The sequence below is a fragment of the Ursus maritimus genome, unplaced genomic scaffold (assembly GCF_017311325.1).
Source record: "Ursus maritimus isolate PB19 unplaced genomic scaffold, ASM1731132v1 scaffold_13, whole genome shotgun sequence".
In the NCBI taxonomy this organism is placed as follows: Eukaryota; Metazoa; Chordata; class Mammalia; order Carnivora; family Ursidae; genus Ursus; species Ursus maritimus.
In genome coordinates, this window is record NW_024423675.1 from 43,778,728 (window position 1) to 43,806,703 (window position 27,976).

Below are 27,976 nucleotides of genomic sequence, written 5' to 3' on the forward strand. Positions count from 1 at the left end.
CATCCAGAGAGTGGAGGCTTATCACGTTTGAAAAGCCAACGGATTCTACATCCCAAACTGTAGGAGATAAACCAATGCTCAGAGCGTTTCTCAAAAGCCTGTCAAGACTCCTCAAAGAGAAGTCTCTGGTAAAGAACACATTCACAGTGCTGCCTTCATATCCGACCTGATTTTTTTTTTCAGGTGGCTTCCAGGTACCTGCCATTTAAATGAGGAAAAGTGTGCCAAACCTACAAGGCAGGAACTTTGTCAGTCTGAAAACCTGCGTCCAGACAAGAACTTTGTTCTGATGTCTGAAATGAAGGCATTGGAAGGGCATACTGTCTCTGAAGGCCTCGGGGAGGATCCTTCCTTGCCACTTCAAGCTTTTGGTGATTGCTGGCAATCCTAGGCATTCCTTGTTTTGTGGCTTCATAACTCCAAACTCTATTTCCATCTTCATGTGGCTGCCTTTCCTGCGTCTGTGTCTAAATTTGCCTAGTTTTATAAGAACGTCAGTCATAAAGTTACTGCTGGGTGAGTTAAGTTTTCTTGCAATTGTGTTACCTTTTGTTATGTTGATTTTTAAATGCTATCTGATCACTCTTAACAGTAGGCGGCCAGACTACCCACTATGGTCATTCTCTGATCACTGATCACTAGCACCTACTTTATTGAGCCAAGTGAGTTCCTTCTGTGTTAATTCTATTGGTTTTGTCTTTCCAAGATCAGATCTTGGATGCGCAAAAAGATTTTTTTCCGAGATGTTTTACGAATAACCTATTACAAACTGTGGTTCCCTGGAGGTCCTCCAGGCAAGAGATGTAAGTGTGTATGTAGGTAGGTAGGTATGGTATGGTACGGCCCATATTATTTTTAGTTAGTTCAACACTGTTATAAGAGCTGCATGGGAAAGCTGTCAAATAAAGGAAAGGTTCAGCCTTTCATGGGTTAATTCTGTGTTGATAAAGTATTACTGATAAATGTGTTTCCGAACATGGACAACTTTACAGGATAGATTGGAAGGTCATGGAAACTTGTGAATGCCCTGGCTATCCATAGGCCATTCTTACCTTCAGGAGAAATATTGACAAAAATCCTCACAAATTAAATATGTATTATACCCTGATAGAAAATTTCAGTTTCCTCCATTCTAATATTAGTAGCAATTATAACAAATTAACTGCAGCCAGTCTGTCTTCTCATAGACAAATGATTTCAGTCTTCCTCTCGTATATGCCTAGAGGTTCTGCCATAAGCTAAAACTCTAGAAATGGATCTGTAACAGAAAAAAATGGTTTCAGAGACTTAGTGGAAAGGACTCTACCAGATACTTCTGCATCTATTGTTACTTTGAAGACCAGACTCAGAATAGCAGAGCTTCTGAGTGAATAGTGTTTAGGTAGTTTTCAGATTATACCATGAGTCTTTGTCAGGATTTCCAGAACCCTCTTCAGTCCAGAAACAGATGAACTCATGTAGCACAGACTACCCACCCCCAATATCTAGGGATGTCAGAATTAATCAAATAAAACACAAGGAACTGATGAAAAACATCTAACTGATTTTTTATTGAAATAATGTATATTTGTAATGTTGTATTTTGATAGATATATGATAAATATTGCTACTTAATCTATCTCAAACTCTTTCATCTCTAATCCTAGTTAAGTAGAACATTTTTTTTTAAAGATTTTATTTATTTATTTGACAGAGAGAGAGACAGCCAGCGAGAGAGGGAACACAAGCAGGGGGAATGGGAGAGGAAGAAGCAGGCTCCCAGCGGAGCAGGGAGCCTGATGCGGGGCTCGATCCCAGAACCCTGGGATCGGGCCCTGAGCTGAAGGCAGACGCTTAACGACTGAGCCACCCAGGCGCCCCTAAGTAGAATATTTTTGAAAGTTTATCATTCTCACTAAGTCCTTGGAATTTAGAAACAATGATTGCTAGTGAAGCTTTCCCCCTTTAGTGGCAATGTAGTTACTTGCGTGGAATCAATAATAGCCCTTTTAACCAGAATATAATTTGATGAATTGATTGCACAACATAATTTTTTTTAAAGGGTCAATAATTTTTTTAAAGATTTTATTTATGCATTCAGAGAGAGAAAGAGAACACACGCGTGAGGAGGGGGAGGGGCAGAAGGAGAGGAAGAGAAAGAATCTGAAGCAGATACTGAGCGCAGAGCCCCATGCAAAGCTCAATCCCATGACCCCCAGATCATGATCCAAACCAAAATCAAGAGTCAGACCCTCAACTGAGCCACCCAGACACCCCAGGGTCAATAAGTTTCTTAAAATAAGTATGACAAACCTACCATTGTGGAACAAGGGTGGTACTTCACATGTAGAACCAATGCCTAAAAAGCCCGCTAGTAAAATGGTTTAGTACCTGCCTTGATTTACAGAGATCCATTCTTACATACTAAGGAAGGTCAATTCCTGATGGGCTTAGCATTTGTTTGTTTGTTTGTTTGTTTGTTTGTTTTTAAGTAGGCTTTATGCCCAACATAAGGTTTGAACTCACAGCCCCAAAATCAAAATTCACATGTTCTACCAGCTGAACCAGCCAGCATCCCCAAGCTTGCTTGGTGTTTTAAAAGATTTTGGGGACCTTGAAGAGAGAAGAACTCACCCACATTTATAGAACCTGTAGGTAAAATCTGGTGGAGATGAATTTCTTGGGCTTAGTTTTCTAAACTTGGAATAGAAGAACAATTGAAAAAATATCTTTGGAGAGATGGAGACTATTGAAAATACAATTTCTGCAAAATTTTGAGATGGAAGTTAATCTTCTGGTTTTAAGCAGGTGCAACTCTAGATGTGCTGATTATACCACCAGTTGGCTTCTATATGTTAAATAATAATTCTTGTTGCATGTATGTAAGTGTATCAGGCTGAAATACATGATTATTGACGATAGCAATGAAGGAACAATTAATAAGGGATAAAAGGGATTTTATTTTGCTTTTTCTTCCTGTAGAGATGTGTATGATTTTCAGAAGATAACCCTGAAGATTATAGTTTCATTGACCTCTAGGACATTAACCAGGTTTGTGTCTAACATTCTTTCTTTCAATGACTATAAATATTTCTCTCCCTCCTGTAGTCCTTTGAATAAGCTTTACCATTCTTCCAGGACTCTGATTCATGAGTTAAATCTCTAATACGTGCTCATTTATTTTTTAAAAAGATTTTATTTATTTATTTATTTGAGAGCGAGAGCCTGAGAGGGAGAACACACAAGCAGGGAGGGGGTAGAGGGAGAAGCAGACTCCCTACTGAGCAGGGAGCCTGACGTGGGTCTCGATCCCAGGACCCTGGGATCATGACCTGAGCCAAAGGCAGAACCTTAACTGACAGAGCCACCCAGGCACCCCCTAATACATGCTCACTTAAAGACACACACACACAGCTGAGATATGACTAAATACCCACCATTATAGCTAAAATTTAAAATATTAACAATACCAAATATTTACAAGGACATAGAACAACTCAAATTCTCTTGTATTACTGGTGGGAATACAAATTAAAATACTTTGAAAAAATGGGTTTGTTAGTAGAATCCACTAAAGCTAAACATACTTAAACCTAATGACCTACTCCTAGGTATATATATCCAACAGAAATCTGTGAGTATGTCTACCAGAAACATACATAAGAAAAATTTAGAAACTTTGTTAGTGATGGCCCCAAACTAGAAGCAACCCAATGTCTATGGATGCAATAGATAAATTGTGTTTTAAATATACAATAGAAGTCTACACATTAATTTAAAGAAATGAGCTATTGATACATGCTACAACATGGATGGATTTTACATAACTAACATTAAATGAAAGCAGACACACAATACTACATACTGTACGATTCTATTTATATGAAGTTCAAAAGCAGAAAAACTTGTCTCTGAGATAGAAATCAGGATGTGTGTACCCCTTGGGGATACAAAGTGGGAGAGCTATGCAAAGAAGCCTTCGGCATGTTGGAAATAGTCTATATCTTGGTCTGAGATACATACAGAATATATAGGTAAGAATTACTGACCTATATCCCTAACACTTGTGTTCTTTTTGGCATGTAAGTTATAACTTGATTTTAATAGAAAGAAATACGTGTACTCTGGATAACTCACAGGCTCTGGAGTGTGGGAGTGAGGCAGGGAAGACAACCTGGTTTGGAGGTTGCACAGCCAGGAGCAATGTCCAAGTTGTCTTGCAGACTGGTCCACTAAGCTTCCTGTGCTACCAGTGGGTGCAACTTACACCACTTAAAGCTCAGACACTAGCCATCAGGTGCTGCCACCAAACCTGCAGCCACGGCCGTCTCCGTGCACTCTCTCACCACGCTGGCCAGAATGGATTCCTCACAAGACTGTTTGTTTGAAACCTATTTGGGGATTCAAAGCCTGGGGCCAGGCTGTCAGATTGGCAGAGCCTCAGTACTTGGCCTTTAGTTGTAAGGGAACATCTGCTACTATTTCATAAACTGGGGGAGGGGGGAATTCCTCAAACATAAGACAGTAGTTCCAATATAAAGCATCCTGAAAGAATAACAAATGTCTGTGCAGGGGACGTAATTCAATTAGTCAACAAACACTTAAAAGTGTGCCTATGTTGTACTAGTTATTGTGCTAGTGAAGGAAGTTCTTAGGCTGTTTTCCTATTAGATTATTTTTCTCACTATTGGCAGGAAAGAAAAGGAATTTGCACCCATTCAGGGTGAAGGTGCTGAGAGATTAAGTTCAGATCTTAGTAGTAGATCTTTTCTTTCCAGAACAATGTGAGCTCACTTTTCTTTGTATATTTTTATGAAAAGAATAATGATCTCAACTACCTTTTCCTTAAAAGAATGAGATTTATTACTTTTCATAATGAACTTGAACCACTGGAACACTATATATTAATGGCAGTGGGTCCCAGCCCGTGGAGGTTTTGGCAGACTCTCAGTGTCTTATCTCCATAGCTCCATTCTTGCCACTGTGGCAACACTATCGACGCCTAGGACTGTGTCCTGGGGCGCCATACAACATCAAAAATAAGAACAGAAATACACTTGTAAGCTGGAGTTATGTTAAGGAGTTGACAAACAATGGTTCCAGAAACATTCTTCTTTGCTAAAGTTATTTTGAGAAAAACCAAAAATAGCAGATTAATTTTAAACAACCCAAAATATTGTTCTCTAAGCAAATATGGAAGATAGTGGTGAAGTCAGGTCTTGCCTGGAATTTAGACAGAGTTACAAAGCCCTGTTCTCAAACCAGTAGAGATGACATGCTAGGAGCCTATAATGGCAGCTGCTCTGTGTGTGTGTGTGTGTGTGTGTGTGTGTGTGTAAGACAAAGAACAAGAGAGCTGTAAGCGTTTGAAACAAATACTGGAGATATTGTAAGTGTGGTATATGGAATATAGTCACTAGTACTGCGAGGGGCATATACTGGGACATCAACAAATATTTGTGGCCTGAACCTGGAGCCTTCTAAAAGGAACTTTTGACCTTGAAGATTATATTAATAGAGCAAGAGGGAGATATTGTCTCTTTGGTTATAATATTCATACAGCCATATGATTTCTGAAGACTATCGCATGAGACCTTGATTTGCTGTTCTAAAAATGAGTAGAAATGAAAGTCACATGTATTGACTGCCAAGGTATTAGCAAACTGAACCAAGCGGTATAACCAAGTTGAAAATTTGCTGAACACATACGGCTGTGGCTGACCCCATCTTTGATAACACCCTGACCAGAATAATACACATTTGTATGCCTTTCCAGAGCCCAAACTGCATTAATTTTATCATCTGTAGAAAGACACACTTTCTAGCAATGTTCCTCTCAGTATTTAAAGGTTGTAGTAGACACAGCAAAAGTCTACTTTTGTTGTACAGCACACAATTCATGCCACACAGAAACTGTTATTTTATTCTACTAGTCAAGGATCTCTGGGTTGAAAGTGATAGAAATTTAGTGAAAGTAAAGTAAGGGGGAAAAGCAAATTATTTCCTCGCTCAAGTCAAAGTGCAGCCAGATTTACTTGAATACTGTCAGAAATCTCTCTCTCCATCTCTGCTCTGCTTTCCTTTTGTGTTCACTTCCGTCACTAATGGCTTCTCTGTCCGGTGGGAAAGTTGGCCCCTGGCCGTTCCACATTTGACTGATCCTCACAGTGCATGATCCCAGAGGAAAGAGCAGGCATCTCTCCTCTGCTCTCAATATTTGAGAAGAACCCTGATTGACCTACCTAAGTCACTAGGTAGGTGGAGGGAGGTGCTGTGCATATGGGGGGGGTGAGGAAACCCCCTTGATAAGGTGACTAACAGAGGCAAAAAAGAAGAGCAGAGCTGTGGGGGCCATCAAGCGGCAATCTTGGAGTCGGTGGATGACATGACAGGTGACTGGGAAGATAGGACCAGCTCTGCAGTGATGGCCACAGCTGCTGTGCTGCCTCTTCTTACCACCTCCCTCTTCTTAGACCTCGAACAGGATTAAATAGACCCGCCTCCAGAATCATGAGCCTCGGTATGATTTCAAGGGCAGGGAACAGGGCCTTTCTGCCTAAAATGTATATTTCTAGTTGCACAGTATGTCTGGAATTAGTTTTACTCAAGGCAAAGTATATTGCTCCAGATTCATCTTTGATAGATAAAAACCCCAATGCAAATATCTGGCAGAACTGGCTCATGGTTGCTTCCATCACCAACGGGGGGTCAGACAGGAGGAAGGCCTAGACAGGGGAAGGAATACCCAGTGGACCAGGCCCTGCTCACAGCAGGCCCAGGAGGTAAATAAAGAGAGGCTAGCTATCATTGAAGTGCTGAAAGGGATTGAGGTTTTAGCTTTAAAAAGAAAAAAAAAATCCATCTTTGGGGCATTGGGGTCAAGGTCCCTCTCTCAGGATCACTCTTCTTCTGTGGAGATCAATTTTGGTGGTTCGGTCTGGGCAACACCAAGCACTGGGCTATGTAGTGAGTTTTATTATTGTTAAGACACAGAGGCCCACTTTCCTTTCTGGAGAATGTGATACCAACCAGCATGATAAGCAAAAGAAAATCCACTGAAACAATAAAAAATGTTCTACTCTCCAAGTTCACTTATGTCTCTGGGTAAATGGCATATAATTAAAGGGAATCATATAGTTTGATTTAAGAATTGCTATGGTTATAATTTTAAAAGGCTTGTCTAGAGTTTATTGCAAATCAGCTTTTTCAACTCATCAGGTTGTTTTATTGCTATTTTTGTTGGTTTTGGTTTTTGGTTTTTTGGATTTGGTTTTTGTCTTGAAAACTTTGGGTCTTCTGTTACAAAATAAATTCCTGAATTTCTTCTTGAAAATCAAGATACCATAGAAATTATTGATACTAGTCTTCAAGGCAACTTGGAGATGTAATTTACCAGCTAGAGAATGTTTGTTAAAATTATATAGACTTAAGAGATCTTTCCCGTAACTGTATAGACTTAAGAGATCTTTCCAGTGAATACATACCTTCCAACCATCCAGGACAAACAAGTACTACTGGGCTGCTCTATTTGTCCCTAAAAGCAGATGGCTACCACCAGTTGCCCAGCTGTCCCATTGGATCTTCCTGCCCCCGTTCCTTTCTTGTCCTAAAACTCAATACTTGTCCTTTAATATACCGACTGACATTAAAGAAGAAAAAGTCCCAAAGTTCGACAGAGTAAAACCAACATTTAAAAGAGGAATTTTAGGGGCGCCTGGGTAGCTCTGTCAGTTAAGTGTCCAGCTGTTGGTTGAGGCTTAGGTCGTGATCTCATGGGTCATGGAATTGAGCCCCGTGTTGGGCTAGGTGCTCAGTGGGGAGTCCGCTTGAAGATTCTCTCCCTTTGTCCCTCACCCCACTCACACTCTCTCTCTCAAATAGATAATCTTTTTTTTTTAAAGGAATTTTAACTAGGAGACTAAAGGGATATCTGTAAGTACAAAATCCCAGAGAAAGTTCTAGAGGGTCTGATAAAAGTGCTTAAGCTGTGTAGCAGATAGCTATGGTCTCTGACCTTGTCAAATCACAACTTATCGGAGGCTCGCCTGTAGAGTAAGTGACCATCTCTTCCATGATAATCATGACTGCCTTGTGGGCAGGTGTGAGGGTTAGAGATATAATGTATGTGCAAATGCAGACTTGTACGGACTGAAGCCTGGACCTGCTGAGGGATGTGCCCAGAGACATGACCATCCCTTCATCCATTTTTATGGTCAGTTTTTGGTATTGGGCTGAGATTGTCTCTAGATCTATGCCCAGATTCATTTTTTCTGACCATATGGGAAAGCAGTGAAACTAATTCTCTAGCTCTTGCTCTGTCTCTTACTTTCTCCCTCCAAGCAATTCTGGGTTATTTTTAATCCATCTATTATTGTGTGTAATTGTATATAACCAGAAGCATTTACTGTATTTTTAATCACATCTCGGGGCAGTTTTCATGAGGAACTGTACAAATATTCCCTGATATGTATCTCTTCACAAGAAAGACAGCCTTAAACACATATACAAGACTAAGCCCAGAGTGGAGAAAGCAGCTCTTTGTTGCCACACTAAGCCTTAGGCCACAGACCTTTGTTGGGCGGGGGGGAGCGGAGCTGCTGGGAAGTCTCTGATGGTTTTCTTTAGCTCTATAATCTCTGCCCACTTCAGTTCCTCTCCCAAATATACCTACCTCCCGCTGTGTGCTTTCAGCTCCAAGCAAACCTCTCTACCTGCTCCCCAACCATCCCCCATGTCCCCCAGTCAAAATGTCACTCAAAACATCCTTGCATATAGAGAATATGAAGGTGCCCCCAGCAAGAGACCCTTTGCCTGGGGGGCTGAGTAGTAAGTATGGTATTAATTGGAGTCAAAGTTTCTTTTCACTTTGTTGCTGAAAGATATTTACTGGATTTTGAGAATAAGGATAAATTATTTTAGGGCAATATTAAAAAACAAAACAAACACAGAAAAGAGAACCTTAATGTGAGTATGTATTAAATGAGGGATATTGTATTGCATAGGATTCCTTTGGTATTTAGATGTTATTGTCAATATTAATCTAGATATTAATCCAGAGATCATGAGAAGTTTTTTCAAATACTATTTATTTACATAGAATTTAAAAGAAAATACCAGTTCTTAAGTAGAAGTATTTTATAATAGAAATGTATGAAAAAGTATATTCATATGAACTAGGAAACATATAGGAAAATATTCATTCAAGTAAAAGTTCCATTTATGTAAAAATTGGCCTATCTATGTCAAGTTAACTGTTTCAATAGAGAGTGAAAAGGATTGCTTCAGAATTGTTTCTGTCTGTAACGTTATCTTAAAAAAATTAATCCAACAATATTTTATTAAATGTCTACTCTAACCTTGGCTGTCAAATGTTTACTTAGCTGTCTTAGAGCAATGCAGATTGTTGTTGGGATGTTACATTAAGAAATAAAGTTCTGCATTTCAGAGAGCCCTTTATTCTCTGCCTCCTCTATAAATTCCAATGTTTTGAGAGGTGGTGCTTAAATTAGTTTATAAGTAAAATGTAAAGGAAGAAAGAATGGACAAACAAAGAGCTCCCCAAGATGTAATGGTGAACACTGCATCAAGAAAATATAAACACAACTTTCAGTGAGATCCTTCAATCATGAGCCCCCCATTCTTAGAGAGCTTTTGATTTCCGTGTTGTGGAGCACTCCATACCCCTTCAAGGAAGTTCCACACATTGCTCTTTACTTCTCTGACTTCTTCGGTCTAGCATGGGCTGGTACATTTCAGCCACCACACAGTAACCAGCATGAGGTGCCAGAGTTCCAATTTTGACAACTCTGCCAGCTCCTTCATATACCTTTTGCTCCTATACAAAAAGGGGAAAAATAAGATGATAAATGGTTTTTGGTTAGTCACTAATTTGCTCTATTTTTGATAAAATTAATAAATTGTCCATGGTCTCAGTAGTAGTTGGGTTATAGGGTTTCTTCCCAGACACATCCTCCTCCAGAGTCCTCATTCAGAGCCTGATAAACGGGGCAGGTCATGGGTGTGTACGTGCAACATGAGGGCTGTAGACTGGCTGACCCAGTGGCCAGAGTCTCTTTTCCAAGAATTTGCACTGTACAGTGAGGAGAATGGAGGAGACATGGAGACCACTGTAGACACACAACCTGTGGCCAGAGAGATGAACTCAGATCCTTCAAGACCCACGTCTCCATTTGTCCTTCCTAGTCACTTCAAAACCTGGCAGCACTTTCTTTCCTGCATCGACCTGTCACTAAGATCACTTGTTACCTCCTAATGAAACTCCTCCCCTCCCCCTTTTTTTATTTGAACCAGTTCAAATACGTTTCTGTTCCTTAGAACCAAAGGAACCCTGCCTTAGATGACACTGAAAAGCAACATTCAATTAAGCATCAAACAAGATAAAGGCACTGATGGTGGATTAAAATATTCTAGCAAAATTGCCACAAAGACACAATGCCATGATCCAAAACCACTTAAAAATTGTGCCCCAATGTTCATAGCAGCACCATCCACAATAGCCAAACTGTGGAAGGAGCCAAGATGCCCTTCAACAGATGAATGGATAAAGAAGATATGGTTCATATACACAATAGAATATTACTCAGCCATCAGAAAGGATGAATACCTACCATTTACTTTGACATGGATGGAACTGAAGGGGATTATGCTAAGTGAAATAAGTCAATCAGAGAAAGATAATTATCATATGGTTTCATCACATGTGGAACATAAGGAATAGCTCGGAAGACAACAGAGGAAGGGAAGGAAAACTGAATGGGAAGAAATCAGAGAAGGAGACAAACCATGAGAGACTCTAGACTCTGGGAAACAAACTAAGGGTTACAGAAGGGAGGGGGGTGGGAGGATGGGGTAGTCGGGTGATACGTATTAAGGAGGGCATGTGTTGTGATGAGCACTGGTTGTTATATGCAACTAATGAATCAATAACACTAAAAAAAAAGTTTGTGTAAAATCCATAAAAATGAGTATGTGTGGTCATTAAATGGAATTAAATATCATTAACACCAATTATGAATATACAAGCAAGATAGGTGAACACTAGCTGAGCAAAGTCACAAACGTAAATACACAAACACAAGAGTTGTAATAGTGATGCCAAGAGCTAATTGTTTATCAGTGAGGGTGGAAGTGAGAAGGAACTTTAAAAAAGGTTAAGAAAAGTAAGAGGGGATCTAGTGGCAAAAAAGAGGACCTACTTTAGAGCTAAAATATTACTAAAATAAACAAAAGAAAAATACTAAACTTATCTATTCACCTGAACTTACCTTTTCCAGTGAATTAGTAATTATAAAGACTCGGTATACTAGCTCATAGTAATTTTCTATTGATACATTTTTTCCTTTTTGGTCTCTGTATGGTAAACTTGGAGCATGGAGAATCGCCCACAAAGATCCATTAACTTGGGTTATATTCAGGACTGGAGGATCTATTTTTGCTGGAGAAGGAATAGGAAAATTTGACAAATCATTCAAAAAATAACAATATTTCACATGAACACATTATAAATAACAAGAAGTCACGATTAAATTCAGAGATCTGGCAGAAATCATTATGAAGAGATACTACTGACACCTAAAATATGAATGTCTGAGAGGTTTCTTTAAAGATAATTTTTTCTTTGCAAAGACTGATACCTTCAGATTCAGCTTTAAGGAGAAATTTATCAATCATTTTCCCAGCCCATAGCAACTGTTTTGGGAAATGAAGTTTAAAAAGTTATTTGGGTGGAAATCATAGGACTGTAGGGCAAATATTTCATAGGTTCTTAAAGATGCAAAATTTCAAAGTAGCTTTAAAACCATTTGAACATGTTGCTATAAAATTCATTCAACAGGATTCTGTTTTATGCTATGGAATAGCATGGGAACGATCCAGAGTGAGAATTTTTGGTCCTTGGATCTTGATATCATTAACCAGATCATTATGAATTCAGAAAAAAAATTGGATAAATTAATCATCACTTTAATTTTCCTCAGATTAACTATAATAATCCTAGGTGTAATGAATTATTTGATGGATATTGTTGTTCTCTCGTTTGGTATTCATTATATATTTTCAGTTTGTACATTCATATCTTTTATAATTCTCAAAAATTAACCATTCTTGATAGATAAGAAAGATAATAGCTAGACAGATAGCTGGACAGATAGGTGCATGGAAAGATATATATGCTTAACTTCTAGAATTTCAATTCACCATCTGTTAGAATTTGTTATTTTCAGACCTGTTTTCCAGTGCACCAATTTACTATTCAGCCATGTCTAAACTGATCTTTAAGTCCTCATATTATTATTTTTTTTAGTTCAATGATTTTTTTTTTCATTTTGATGAGCTCTATTTGGGTTTTTTTCAATCTATTTGGCCCTTAAAAATAATATTTTGTACTTTAATTACGCTTTTATTTCCTCTGTTATGTCTTTATTTACTTTGCTATTTGCTTCCACTATTATAAATATTTGAAAGGCTAGTCCCGGAGAGGACTGTTTGTTCCAAACTTGCTTATACTGATCTGCTCCCTTGTGTTTTTGTTGTAAGCACATGTTTAAATTGATACTTTCTTTTTTGTTGTTTTTGTTTGAATTTTTTAAATTTAATTTTTAAATTTTTTTAAGTCGGAGGAAAGCATGTACACAGTCCCCTACCAACAGAAATTGTGCAGCCGAGTTCCCCGTGCTTGGGGAAATCGAGGGCTCAGGATGACCTGAGTGAATGGACGAGCTTCACCCTGAGAGTACCTCCTTCGTGATCATGCTATCTCCCCCACCAGGTAAGTACGAATTTTTAAATTCTAAATAAACTTTTGTTGACCTGTAAGATAGATATTGACAGGTAAATAAATCATAAATAAATAAATCATATGGCTCAACAAATCTTTACAAATAAACACTCCTGAATAGCTATTATACAGATTAAAAACAGGACATTATTAGCAAGTTCCTTCATGTTCTCTCCCATTACTTAACCCCAGAAGATAACCACAATTGTTCTGACTTCTATCACCATACACATTAGTTTTTTTTTTTTTTAAGATTTTATTCATTTATTGAGAGAGAGAGAAAGCATGTGCACATGAGCAGGGGAGGGGCAGAAAGAGAGAGAACCTCAGCAGACTCCATGCTGACTGTGGAGCTCAATGTGGGGCTCGATCCCATGGCCCCAAGATCATGACCTGAGCCAAAATCAAGAGCTGGATTCTTAACTGACTGAGCCACCCAGGCTCCCCCATATACATTCATAAACTCTAATTCCTAGTACCTCAGAATATGACTGTATTTGGAGACAGGCCCTTTAAAGAGGTAGTTAAGGTAAAATGAAGTCATACTGAGTTCATGGGTGGTATGAGTGGGCCCTAATCCAATATGGCTGGTGTCCTTATAAGAAGACATGGATATGCATGAGCACAGAGAGGTGACTATGTGAGGACACAGAGAGAAAGCCAAGAAGAAACCAAACCTGCCGGCCCTTTGGCCTTGGACTTGTAGCCTCAGAACTGTGGGAAAGGAAATTTCTGTTGCTTAAACAGGCAGTCTGTGGTATTCTGTGGTATTCTGTGGTATTCCATGGCAGCCCTAGCAAACGATATATATTCATATATATCTATATATATTCATATATATATATATCCATCCATATTGCATGTATCAAGAGTTTGTTCTTTTGATTGCTATGTAGTATTTAATTGTATGAATATCACAATTTATTCACAGGCTTAGGTTATTTTATATAGGTTTAGCTTTTATAGACGTTTCCATGTTTCAGCGGACACACCAATTTATATTCCCTTAAGTGGTATATGAAAGTTCCTATTTTTTACATTGTAACACTTGACATTATTATTTTTATAAATTTTAGTTTTGGCCATTCTGGTAAATGTATAGTACCAATTCATTGTGTTTCTGAGTTGCGTTTTCCTGAGGACTAATGGAATTTCATGTGTCTATTGGCCATTTGGGTGTCCTCTTTTGCAAAGAAACGTTCAAGTCTTTTGACCATTCTTTAATTGGCTGTCTGGTCTTCTTCTTCTTAATTTGTAAGAGTTCTTTGTATATTCTGAACATAGTCCTTCATGTTCAGAATGTACAAATATCTTCTGTGATTTACATTTTCATCTTTTTAATAGTTTATTTTGATAAATAGAAATTCTTAATTTTAGTGTAGTCCAATTTATCATTTATTTCCGACAGCATTAGTACTTTAGGGGATCTGCTTATCCCAAAGTCATGAAAAATATTCTCCCATGTTATCTTATGGAATGGTAGTCCGCAAACAGTTTCTGTAAAGGGTCAGATAATAAATACTTCAGCCTTCAGGTGGTACGTGTACCTGTTGTAACTACTCCACTTTGCCTTTGCTTGTACGTAGTATGAACGCAGTTCCAGGCAAAATGTAAATGAATGGGGGTGATTATATTACAATAGAATTTTATTTACAAAAATAGAAGCAGGCACTTTGGCCCACAAGCCACAGCTGCTGAGTTTTATTGTTTTCAGCCAGCCAGACTTGATTTTGTAAATGGGCCATGTAGGGGAACAAGATTTATTGTTTTATTTAGTCTCATTTAGAGCGTAGTGACTCCACTGAACTACATTGTGGACACAAATCAAATGACCCTGTGTGTGTCGCATTGCTTCTGAACTCTGGTATTTGGTTTTGTGTCTGCAAGCTGTCCTGAGGCACCATCAACCTTGTTCAACCGCAAGCTGGTGTTTTCTGAAACACAAAAGTTGGGTACATTTGAATCTCAAGCCTTTATGAATTTAGGAAACACCTGATTGCTAACAGAGCCGAAACTGAAACATACGCCCTCTTCTGTTTCCTCTTTCTTGGAAGGGTTTTTCTTAGTCTGCTCTTTAATCTATAGGACCCCTCCAAATGTCCAAGGTTTTGTGAGGGTACTAGTTGTAACTCTCCACCTTGTGTGGGCCTGAAACGTCGTCTTCTGCTCCAGGAATGGCTGTTACCACTCAGGGTCTAGTTACCAAGTTGGGAAAATGCCCTGAGGACAATAAGGCTTCACTTTGTTTATCCTCTGGTTTCCCTTCTGGTTTCCAGCCACTTTGTTTCGGGCCCCCGGAGATTTCCCTTCCTTTCTTTCATGTTCCTCCGTAGAGTTAAAAGAATGTGTAATGTTTTATCCAGACTTTATAAGCATTTTAGGAGAGGATGATTTCTACCCTCACAACTTCCCGCCCTACCCCATTTAATCTGAAACCAAAAGTTGTTAATTCACTTTTCAAACATGAGAAATTTTGCCTAATTGCTTGGTGAAGGAGTTTCCCTTTGTTTACACTTTAATTTTGTGAAGTGGTTGGTATTTAATCCTCTTTGTGATTTCCATGCTCCAAATTCCAGTGACCACAGACCCCTTGTCTATCCCTTGCAAACTGAGAAGAATGAGTTATTGCTTAGTTTTGTAGGCTAGTTTGATGTATATTTAATTTTCTCCTGGATAAACGTATTTCTAACATTCTTTTCACATATCTAGTACCAAAAAAAAAAAAAAAACAAACCCAAAAGCCAAAAAATCCTGTCCTTTTCTAATAATGTGACTCAGAGTTTAGACTCACTTCAATTGGTAGACATTAGTTAAAGATGAATACTGGCAAGGTTAAATGCTACTGTGTTGTTTTTTTTTTTTTTTCATTAAAATATTTATGTGTAAGCTGATCAATCTTTGCCTCTTCTGGCCCAAGTTATTATTATTGAAGAATTTTCTTTTAATCATATGCATGCAGAACCTGTCTTTTGAATGTGTACCTTCATTATCTTAGATTTGGTTGCTTAATGTGATACTTCATCTTAAATACAGGTGAAGTATGTATTTCAAGTATTGGCCTAGAATGCCAGTGAGCCTGGATGCAGACATCACAGGAGCTCCTGGTGCATAATCTAGGATGCTGAGCTTTGCAACTGAGTGACCATTCTTGACCTATGCACTGAATTGTGATTGTGTTACAATGGACAGTTTAAGAGTACTTGACCTCACAAGGCCATTTTACTCAACTGCTCTTTCCTTGAAACATTCTCTTCCCAGAGTATTCACAAATATATCAGTCCGCTGGGTTTCTCCTACCTTGTTGGCTATTACTTCTCAGTCTCCTTTTGAGATTTATCTTCCCAACTCAGGCATCCTTTCTGGAGATTCTTTCAATACCTGGCCTTACTCAAAACTCCTTCTCAATACTTCTTCCTGCCTAGGCAGTCCTGTCAATGCCCATTGTACTACATGCAAATGTGTGTCTAATAGAGTTGGGGATCTGCATAGATATTTCCCTTGGATATCTGAAAAGCATGTTAAACTCAACATATTCAAAATTGGTTTATGATCTCCAATACTCTGTACCCCATCACGTTGGTCTTTTTCCATCAAACCTCATAAAAAAATTTCAGCGATTCATCCAATTTTGCCAGCTGGAAGCTTGGAGGTCATCTTTGATATGTCCTTCTTCCTTATTTCTATATGCAAGCCTTGCCATTTTTTCCTGCCAAATGCCTCCTCAATGAAAAATTTTCTATAGTCCTCTCCATTATCCTAATTCAAGCCAAATCCCAACTCTTACAGACTATTACAAGAACTCAACTGACTTGATTACCTGTGTCCAATCTCTTCTTTTTCTGATCTGTACTTCCAGATATAGCCAAAGTCATCTTTTCAATACACAAATCTGATCATGTCATCCCTGATTAAAATTAATTTATATTTTTCCAGGGGCACCTGAGTGGCTCAGTCGATTAAGTGTCCGACTCTTGATTTCGTCTCAGGTCATGATCTCCAGGTGGTAAGATCCAGCCCCATGTCAATCTCTGTGCTCAGTGGGGAGTCTGCTTGAGATTCTCTCCCTTGGCCTCTATCCCTCCTCATGCACTCTCTCTCTCTAATATTAGTTAACTAATTAATTAATTAATTAAAAATATTTTACTTATTTATTTGAGACAGAGAGAGAGCTAGAGAGAGCACAAGTTGGGTGAAGGGCAGAGGGAGAAGCAGACTCCCCGCTGAGCAGGGAGTCTGATTCAGGGCTCGATCCTGGGACTCATGGATCATGACCTGAGCCGAAGGCAGATGATTAACCAACTGAGCCACCCAGGCGCCCAAATAAATAAATCTTTTTAAAAAAATTACTTTATATTTTTCTGGAAGAAGTCATAACTCCTTAATAGAAAAATTTCACTCCTGGTCTATCTCTCCAGTCCCCTCTTATTTCACATTCCTCCTGCCCACTCTTCTTCACCATGCATTTGTCTTTCAGTCTCTTGTACTTGACCTACTTCCTCCTGCCAGAGGGCTTTTGCCAGTGCTATTCCCTTTGCTTGGAAATCCTTCAACATTTTTGTCTAGTTAACCTCTATTCATCTTAGATATTAGCTCAAGTGTCATTTCCCCAGAGATGCTCTTCCTGACATCCCTGGTCAGGTCCCTCCTTGACTAGGCTCCCATAGCACTGTGGGTCTCTTTTGTACCGTCTGCCATTGGTATCGTGTTACGTTTGTTTGTATTATTATTTTATTAAAGTCTGTCTTCTCCATTAAACAGAAATCTCTATGAAGGAAGAAACTTCTTTGTGTCTGCTGTGCTTGCTATTTTCTCCCCAGGACCTAGCATAATGCCCAGAACATAGTAAGTGCTTCATAAATACTTGTGGAATGAATGGAGCCAAGGTGATTATTTAATCTGACTTTAAGTCACTCCATTAGAAAATCAGGCCTAGTTTAAAACTCCACAGCTGTTTTTAATTCAAGAAAATATGGTTTTAGATAACTGAAATCATACTGAGCCTCAAATGCTGCTTAACTTAAGAAGTGTTTCGTGTTTGTTTGTTTGTTTGTGTTTTTTGTGATGTTGCTTTTTCCCTAGGTAGATACCAGGAGCCAGAACCCCTTAACCTAAAACCACACCCCAATGTTCAGAAACAGGTCTCAGGCGAGTCAATGCAGCCAGTTGATTCATTAGGCCTGTATCACAGACTCTAGGAACAAGCTGTCCTAATAGCTTAGCAACGTGTTTTTTAAAACATTATCTTCAGGGGCGCCTGAGTGGCTCAGTCCTTAAGCATCTGCCTTCGGCTCAGGGTGTGATCCCGGAGTTTCGGGATCGAGCCCCGCATCAGGCTCCTCCACTGGGAGCCTGCTTCTTCCTCTCCCACTCCCCCTGCTTGTGTTCCCTCTCTTGTTGGCTCTCTCTCTCTGTCAAGTAAATAAATAAAATCTTAAAAAAACAACCCAAAACATTATCTTCAGAAAGCCTCAGGACCTGTGACAGGAGAGGCAAAGCTAGAGGTAAGGAAACAGGCAAGTGAGAAGGGCTCTCATTATCTCTTCAACAAGAAGAGCTCCAGTTTTGCTTTCTTCTTAAGAGGTCCTGGCAGAAGGTTTTTTTAGTTTTTGGGGGTTTTTCCTTCATAGAAAGGTCACACAGAGAGATCACAAACTCTTCTTGACACAACACTATCTAAATTAAGATGTAATTGAGTTGAAGCTCATCTCAGCCAATGTCTTTGGCTAATCTTATCAACCTAGTGGATCACACTCAAGAAAGCCTTATTTGAGGAACAAATTTGAACTTGACCCCTTTACTAGGCTCAAATACAGTAATTAAACTACTCCGCAAACTCCCTCTTTGCTGTATACCAGCATAGTCATGCAGTCTCCATTTCCTCAACCAGAGAATTGGTGGGGTGTATTGGGCTTGAATCTCAAGTTGTTCCAAGAAATACTGTTCTAGATGCCATGGATAGTTTTCTTAACCCCCATTCCACTCTTCTACTACTTGAAGACTTGCAAAACTAAAGATGACTTTTTCTAAATTCCAATGCATCTACCATTCTGGACATGATCTAATTAGTTTGGATTTAATTGGATATGGCACTAGTTAGATCACTAGGGTGAGATTTGGAAGGCAAGTCAAATAACACTGCTACCAGTTTTATGATAAATCTTCTTTCATCCTTCCCTAGAGGATAATTGTGAATTGGAGAAAGTAAGTACAAACTCTGGCCAGTAATGGGACCCTGTTTCTGAGTTGATGATAATCTCCGCAGACTCAGAATGCCTCTTACAGTGCATTCTTATAGTGGTCAGGTAATGAAAGTAAATTTAATGAGATATACCCAACAACTGACAGGATTCATTTCCATTCTGGTTCCCTGATCTGTGGCATGGAAGTTATTACGGGATGGAAGGCCAAGTGGAAGCCAACGGAGTTTCTCTTTTGAACAAAATTTGTGCATCAAAAACGCCTTGAAAAATGCAGGGGTAGTGGGATGTATCACTTCCCCACTTGACTCATTTATTTGAAGTATACCCTCCTCTTCCAGAAAGATAAATAACAATAATCTTGAATAATCAAAGGGATCATTGTAAGTGTACTCAGGTGGTGACCGTGGTGTGCTTGCTATTCAGTTACAGTGTCTCTGTGCTGGAGCCGATCAATAGAGCTCTGGACTGGAGGGTGTTTTCTTTCCTCTGTCCAATAATTAGAAAGCATCAGAACAATTTCCTTTCACTTGGCTTTCGTTGTCATCTGGGTCTCTGTCACATATAATACACAGAGTCCTTGATCTTTGTACCACAAGGTATCGTGTTGGTCCACTAAACTGCTCACACGATACTGATTGAAATTTGTATACCTAAATTCCTACGCACTGTAGATGTTTTAGTAAGATACACTGAAGCAGAGTGTTGGAGCAAAATTTCCTCTGGGGTTTGTTGAGATATTTCCTCTCAAGTGAAAGGCAAGTTGCTTCACTTTGCATCCTCTACCACTAAGAAAGATTCACTGCGTTTGTTGGGCCACTGTGCATTTTGTCGGAAACACATACCACATTTAGGTGTGTTACCCATTTGCAAAGTAACCCATAAGATTTTGAGCTTTGAAAAGGACCCAGACGAAATGACAGACTTCTCAACTAGTTTCTGTTGCAAACAAGCAGCTTGGCCACTTGTCTTTTATGGTCCAGGAAATCCAACAATCTTCAAATTATCTGTGGCAGATCAGGATGCTATTTAGAGACTGTGGCAATTCTAAGTCCTCGGATTTTTGGAACAAAGCTATACACTCTTTAGAAAATAGCTATTTTTCTTTTGAGAAAAAGTTCTAGACTTCCTGAGCCCTGATATAAACTGAACACTTGAATCAAGGGATATCAAGGAAACATGTGACCTGAATTTCCGATCATGAACTGGGTGTCCTCTGATACAGAACATCACGAAGTGCTCAAAAACATGCCAACATTAAGTGGAAATAGATTATAGGAATCCAGCCTCTAGCAGGTCTTACCATCAATTTAGTTTATCTTCTCAGTGCAACTACACCTACCGACCAACTACTTTTTCCTCCTCTATAGTTATGGCATCTAGAAGAGTCCCTTATGACCATTTAACTTAAGAAGAAAAAAAAAAAGCAGCAGCAGCCTGGTTCCCAGAAGGTTCTGCATGACATACATGATGGTACTGGCCAGAAGTGGACTGTTACAATGTTATACACACTCAGTTGGTTGCAGGAGATCTGGATAAAAAGTATATTGATGGACCCCTAAGCAAATATTTCTGTGTCCATGTGAATGCAAAGCAAAATACACCTGCCAAAAGGAAGCTTTCAAAAATCTAGATGGATATAGAATTGCAAGGGGCCCAGAATAGCCAAAACCATCTTGAAAAAGAACAAAGTATGAGGGCTCACACTTTCCAATTTCAAAACTTGCTACAAAGCAACAGTAATCAAGACAGGGTGGGGGTGCCTGGGTGGCTCAGTCAGTTAAGTGCCTGCCTTCAGCTTAGGTCACGATCCCGGGTCCTGGGATGGAGCCGGGCATCAGGCTCACGGCTTAGCAGGAAGTCTCTCCCTCTCCCTCTGCCACTTTACCCCACTCTTTCTCTCTCTCTCAAATGAATAGATAAAATCGTAAACAAAACAAAACAAAAGACAGCGTGGTACTGGCATGAGGAAAGACATAGATCATTGGAATCAAATTGAAAATTTAGAAGTAAACCCACAGGTCTATGATCAACTTGTTTTCACCAAGAGCACCAAGATCATTCAAGGGTAAAAGAATAGCCTTTTCAACAAATGACACTGGACAACTGGATAGCCATTTATGAAAGAATGAAGGTGGACCCTTACCTCACACCATACACAAAAATAAACTCAAAATGAATCAAATGCCTAAATGTAAGAGCTAAAACTATAAAACTCTTTTTGAGAAAACTTGAGATAAACCTCCATAGCCTTAGATTTGGCAAAAGATTTTTAGATATTACCAAAAGCATGAGCAACAGGGAAAAAACAGATTGGATTTCATCAAAATTAAAAACTTTTGTGCTTCAAATCACTTCATCAAGAAAGTGAAAAGACAAACCACAGAATGGGAGAAAATATTTGAAAATCACATAACTGACTAAGGTCTGGTATCCATAATATATCAAGAACACTTACAACTTAATAATAAAAAGACAAATAATCCAACTTAAAAATGGGTGAATGATCTAAATAGATAAATCTCCAAGAGAGAAATACAAATGGCCAATAAACATATGAAAAGATACTCAACACTATTAATCATCAGGGAAATGCAAATCAAAAACCACATGAGGAGGACACCTAAGTGGCTCAGTCAGTTAAGTGCCTGCCTTTGGCTCAGGTCATGATCCCGGAGTCCAGGGATCGAGCCTAGCGTCAGGCTCCCTGCTCAGTGGGGAGTCTGCTTCCCCCTCTTCCTCTCACCCTGCTGTTGTGCTTTCTTTCTCTCAAACAAAAAACAAACAAACAAACAAAAAACAACCCACATGAGATACCACTTCATACCGACTAAGACAGCTATAATCAAAAAGTCGGGTAAGTATTGCTAAGGATGTGGAGAAATAGGAACCCTCATACACTGCTGAAGGGAATGTACAATGGTGCAGCTGCTTTGGAAAATAGTCTGGCAGTTCCTCAAATGATTAAACATAGAGTTGCCATGAGACCTAGGGATTTCACTTCTATGTATATACCTAAGAGAAATAAAAACATTTGTTTACACAAAACTTGTACATGAATGTTTATAGGTGCACTATTTATAATAGCCAAAATGTAAAAACAATTCAAATGTCTATTAACTGAGTAATAGATAAACAAAATGTGATATAGTCATGTACTGAAATATTATTCAGCCACAGGAAGAAGTACTGATACATGCTACGTAAATGAACCTTAAAAACATTTTGCTAAGTGAAAGTGGCCAGTCACAAAAGACCACATATTCCATTCATGTGAAATGTCAAGAATATTAGAGTTCCTAACTCTATAGATACAGAAAGTAGATTAGTGGTTGCCTTGGGCGAAGGGGCTGGAGAAATGAGAAACTAGGAGGGTGATAACCAAGGGGTATGGTGTTTCTTTTTGAGGTAATGAAAATGTTCTAAAATTGGCTGAGGATGATGGTTGTAATATCTATTAATATACTAAAACCACTGAATTGTACACACTATATAGGTAATTGAAAAGGGTGCCAATTATATCTCAATAAAGTTGTTTTAAAAACTCTACGTGGAGGCAGTGAAAATTTATTTCTCCAGGGTCTCATGCTTGCTCCTTAGGCTCATGAACAAAATGGCTGTGTGAAAGGGATGGGGACTATATATAGACTCAACAATATGGACTTCCTTTGGCCAAGGCTAGGCTGACACAACTGACAGTCCAACTTCTCTGTAAGGACCAATGCTGAACCCCTAGTATAGTTCACTGTATATAGATTTTTTTTATCCCTTCTAACAGTGAGGGGACAAGAGGCAGTGGAATGGACACTTTCCTGATGATAGATTTGTCTTCTCTACTTCAATGATTTTATCAGCAGTCCCGCTGACCACCCCACAGTGAATGTAGCAACTGTCTTATTCATGAGCATAATACTCAACGATACATTGGTGATGAGAGAAGAACCAACTTAATGTGGAAGAGGTCAAGTCAGTCTCATACCCGCAGGAATATTTGGTCTTCTGATATAGCCCATCACTCAGAAACCCCTGGCTTCGTAGGAAGGTAAAGTAGCTAACTGAAAACTCAGTTTGAGAGACAGGACCTTGTGAGGTGGTATATGAGCTGGTATATGCTCTAATCTTGTGACCAGTATATGGTGCCGTTTCTGTCACAGATAGCATTCACTGGCCTAGGACGTAAGAAGTGGAAGTGGGAGGGCTGATCCTCACTATTAAATACGGTGAACGACTCATGAAAGTGTTTGTTTCCCATACACTTGATTTTAACAATGGTTGTTGGAACTTGAAGCTGCCTCCTGACTGTTTGGAGCTCTTCATGCCATTTAACCAACAAGGAGAAAATGAGGTCCTTGTGTGTTGTCTGAGGCAACTGGTTCCAAGTATCAAGGGGAAGAGTTGCTATATAGACAATAGGACCAGGTAGAAGTATTCCTGGCTATCCTCTGGGGTGCCTCTTAGAGCTCCTATATTCAATAATAAAATTAATGTAAGATTGTTAAACGGATACAGGAAAGACCAAAAGGACCCCAACTCCATGAGAGTGAAGAGCTGAGGTACTGGCTGGAAAGAAAGTGAACATTGAGTTAACACTGAGAGAAGTTATAAATATTAACTACCTTCATGACTAGTGGTGATTATGAGGACTGCAGTAAATATCCAGATTTTCTTTCTTGCTTTGATATATATATATATATACACACACACACACTAAGCACTCTTCTTTTTCTCTTCCCCTTTTGTCTACTCTTTTACATGGTAATGGTTTATCTTATAATTTACATTTTAGATTATATTATTCTAGGATTATGACTAAATTAGAAAAAGAATATATGTCATTGAAGAATGGATATAAGAGCAAACTTTTGGTCTCCCGTTTAGGGGAATGACAAAAAGTCTTAATTTCCTCAATAGGAACTTCACTCCCATGCTCAGGAAAGGACTAGAGCATTAGGACTCCTTGTCTGCTGTCTGAAACTACTTTTCTTCCTAGGAGATAGCAGTCTGGCAGCAGGCTAGCTTGTGGGCTCTGCAGCCAGATGCAGCAGAATGTGAATCCCGACCTGGGTTGTGCAAGCCAGGACCCCTGGCCAACCACGGGAGCCTCAGGGCCTTGATTTCATGGGCTATAAAATAAGGACAGTAAAAGCCATCTTCTACGGTTGTTCTGAGAATTAGGTCAAATGAGATGATGCCGTAGAGTTCAGCAAAGCACACGGCCTGCTCTGTGGGGCTACTCAGGGGCAGGAAGAGCAAATACAAAGAAACTCCATGGAACTCACTTTCCCACCAGGGAGTGAAGCGCTGTGTCATGGTCCAGCCAGAGTGGATCCCAGCCGAGGTGGTCCTCACCCGCCCATAGTAAGGTTCCTGTATTTCTGATGTTTCGTTGGTAAGGTCGCAAAAGAATTCTAGAATACCCCAACAGTCCTCTTTATTTTTCCATTGTCTCTGTCCATATCTATAGAAGGGAAAAGACAAAGGTCTGAGGGTTGTTGGGTTCCCCCCCCCATTGAAGGAGCCTTCCATTTTTTTCAGTCTATTAATTTTTTAGCCTGGTTGGGATTTGTCCTCCAACATCAGTACCCCTATGAAAGCTTCTGACTACTCTCAAATATCTTTAAAAAAATTTTTACTCTTGTTAATCAAAGCATTATGTTGCTGAAAGATAAACTCAAGCCTGACACCTTCTGTATTTGTAGCAAAAGGGTTTTGGGGTTTTTAATACTTAGTGAAGTTTTTCTTCTGGTATATGAACCAACTTCCAGTTTTGAGTACTAGCTTCCCACATCCTTAATGTTTCTGAGGTTTCAGCCCTGTGGTTTTCTTCACTTCTCATCAGCCTGCTGTTGAGTAATGTGGCTGATTCTGAGAAGTCGTTACCACTTTTCATCTCAGGTATTGCTTACCCAACGCATCTGGTCGATCTTTTTGTTGAAAATGGAGTAAGGGTTGTAGTGAGGGAGTCCTATAATCAGGAGCTAGGAGTGAGGGAGGGCAGCCCTTGAAAAAAAGGGCAAAGACACAGATAAGTTGACTCAGCCCAAGAGTATGAGATGGTGTAACAGCAGAAGGGAAGATTAATTGTTCCCTTCGTTTTCCCTCACAAATCAGAAACGGTGCAATAAGACGATGTGGGCACAGAGTAGAGATGAGAAGCTGGGGCAAAAGTCTTCCCAAAATATTTGTGGAAAGACTTGAAATCTAGCTCTCCAGCCATATAATGAGGGGTACTTCGGTGTCTGTACTCTGTAAACTGTATGATGGCAGCAGTGGCATTTTATCAAAGGATACCATGACAGCAGAGCCAGTTACAAACATGGAGCACCATTTGATGTTTTTAATTGTTATTTATTGTTGAGACGTGGTCTTTGCTAGCTGAATTTAGCTATAGTGGCTGGCTTCTCTTTGTAATGTGATACCTCATTTCTTTTGTCGTCTCCTAAGTGGGACAGATACTAACGGTAGACCCATGTGAATGGAATAGAACCAAAGTGAAAGGTTTGAAAAATATAAAATTGTACTGTGCTCTTGAAAATACCGTATAGAGAGGAACGGATCCAAGTCTTCTGAATCTCAAAGTTTGGGAGCCCTCTTTAAGAAAAATAATTACAAGTATTAAATTCTCCCATGGGGTCCAGAAGTTTAATCTTCTTGAAACAACTTCTAATCCACTTTTAACACTGGACCACTAATAGGCCCTATTTATATTGCCTAAGGGGAATATATTAAAAAAAAAAACCCAACAACAACCCACCAATCCCTACATTCTATATGCTGGAGTATCTCCCACTACGCACAAATCTATTTTTAGAATGGAGAAATCTTTATTGTAAAGATGCATAAAAATTTTACAGTTGCTATACAAAATATGTTGAGAAATGCAGCAGCAGTTAAAGACTGAAAAACTTCTGGAAATATTTCTTGTGACATTAACAAGAGGTTAATTAATGGGAAAATCAGACTTTGAACCTACCCCCGTGCTAGAGAGACGTGGATGAGTGTATGGAATAAAAATTGCTATTTTGGTTCACAGCTACATCTGATTTTCTGAATTTCGAATGAAAAATCGTGAACGTGAAACTGTAATATCTGCTCTCTCAGTATCTCTCAGCCAGCATCTCAAACTATGGAAGAGAAGGAGGAGACTCAAACCCCCCCCCTCCCAGAAATGTATGGGGGGAAAAACGTGCCGTTTGCAAATTGGGAGCTTCTGTTTCCAGGCCTTGATCCAGGAAAGGAATTGATTCTATCTGAGTTTTGGCAATGATCCCCCAGAAGCAGCCCGAAGAGCACAGACATGCTGCAGCACGTTACAAAAGCAGCCATTTGTTTTTGAAAAGAATTTTCTAAGTTTTCAAAAATGACTTTGGAATTAAAAATATACGTTGTACACTCATCTCCATGTGTCCCACAGGGGCTTCGTCAGCTTGGTTGAGTACGTACTATGTGCTAAGCAAGTCGCTTCCAACATTCGCTAGATAAACATGGAGGGATCCCACCACGTGCCAGGCTCCGCTGTGAAGCCAAAGGCTCGGCCGGTGAGGTCTGGGCACTGGGTCTCTGAGGCCTGAAGCTTCTCCCCAACAGGCTGCTCATTCTCGTGCATTTTGTGTCCCCAGGCAGCTTTCAAGGAGACAAGACACTCCTATCCCTACCTCTGCTTCTTCTCAATCCCATGAAACTGAAAAAAGAGCCTAACTTTTTCATTCTAGAGCCCCGCATTCTAGAGCATGTGATTCCAGTGGCCATCTTGATCCCCCGGAGGAAGCTCAAATTACTTACATTTTGTACTGCACAAAATAGACACTGCTGTTGCTGGTGCAAGCTCTCCCAGGCTGCCAGTGCAGAATATTGTGGAAATTCCGAGACTGGAAATGTACTCTCTGAGGCTTCAGAGACTCAGGAGCTGACTGAGTTTCTAAAATACAAAGAGAAGGAAAAACTTTGAACATTAACATGGTCACCATTGTGCTTAGCAGTACTTCGCAGTGGGATGCCTGCAGAAGGATTTCCTAAAGTAGTTGCTAGAAGTACAGATAGGAAAGGTGGAGCCCAGAAGTCAACATTTTCAATCTTGAATGGAAGGATTTTTGTGCACGTTCAAGTTACAGAACAACTGTAAAATGTAAATGATATCCTCCCACCCCATTCCCAAGCTCCAGAGGGAGTAAATAGCAGTGAAGAAATAGTGTCCTCAGTCCCTTCTGTGATGGTGATGGAATGTAATGATCAAGATGAAAAGCCCACACCAAGGCCACTCACCCACTTTCCTAGGAGCCATTATATTACTGGCCACACTGAGGCGAAATTTTGCCTGGGATCCATTTTGGTTCCAGGCCCTCAGCCCAGCACTCGGTTTCTCCTTTCTCAGGATATGAAGTTTCTCAAGTGTCTCCTCTTTAGTAGCTACTTATTAAGTCTACCTGGAGTTATGCAAGTTGTGGAGAGAAACTGACCCCATATCTGTTCTCATCATTTCATGTCAGAAGAAAGCTGAACATTTGACAAAGCCCAGAAAAGCACTAGAGCCGTTTTCAACAATCCCTTGAGCAAACTCAGATGACAAAGTTGTGAGCAATTAAAAAGACGTGAAGCACTTACCTACTACACCAGTCAGGAAGAAACTGATGAGGAAGCCTAGAAAGCAATGTTTAGGCGTCATGGTTGGATCGCGACTGGCCAGGCAACCAGTGGTCCCTTCACTGAGAGCTCAGCTCTGGACAGAAGAGGAAACTGAAGAATCCTCATGCTGGACATCCCCTCTGGGTTTAACCATGGTTCCTTGAAGCAACTACAATTTCACTTTTTTAACACACTATGTTGTTTATTATTTTAGGGTTATTATAAAAGTATAAAAATCACTTCAAAAAATATTTGTCGTAAGTCACTTCAATATGGAAGCTTGTTTTTGTTGGGACTTTGTTCGCTCTGAAAAGGCAAAACACTGAGGATTGGCAGACTGCAGGGCAGGGTAGGGCAGGAATTGTGCAAGGCACTAGAAGGT

The 27,976-nt window shown here is 39.6% G+C and overlaps 1 protein-coding gene, 1 long non-coding RNA gene and 1 other non-coding gene across 3 annotated transcripts; 1 reads left to right on the forward strand and 2 right to left on the reverse strand.

The window, feature by feature from the left end:
- The first annotated feature begins 262 nt into the window (after window positions 1–262).
- Window positions 263–13,046, forward strand: LOC103663372. Its single transcript, XR_568758.2, has 3 exons — window positions 263–516; window positions 2,962–3,030; window positions 12,612–13,046. It is a non-coding gene; the product is annotated as an uncharacterized LOC103663372 (long non-coding RNA).
- IL22RA2 (interleukin 22 receptor subunit alpha 2) lies at window positions 9,129–27,867 on the reverse strand. Its single transcript, XM_008691055.2, has 5 exons — window positions 27,574–27,867; window positions 26,755–26,890; window positions 24,252–24,430; window positions 11,265–11,434; window positions 9,129–9,814 (listed from the first exon to the last, which is right to left on the reverse strand). Exons 1-5 carry the CDS (start codon window positions 27,632–27,634, stop codon window positions 9,665–9,667), a joined length of 696 nt encoding a protein of 231 aa, XP_008689277.1. The 5' UTR covers window positions 27,635–27,867; the 3' UTR covers window positions 9,129–9,664.
- LOC121102343 lies at window positions 12,613–12,774 on the reverse strand. Its single transcript, XR_005834461.1, has one exon. It is a non-coding gene; the product is annotated as a U1 spliceosomal RNA (small nuclear RNA).
- Window positions 27,868–27,976: the final 109 nt, after the last annotated feature.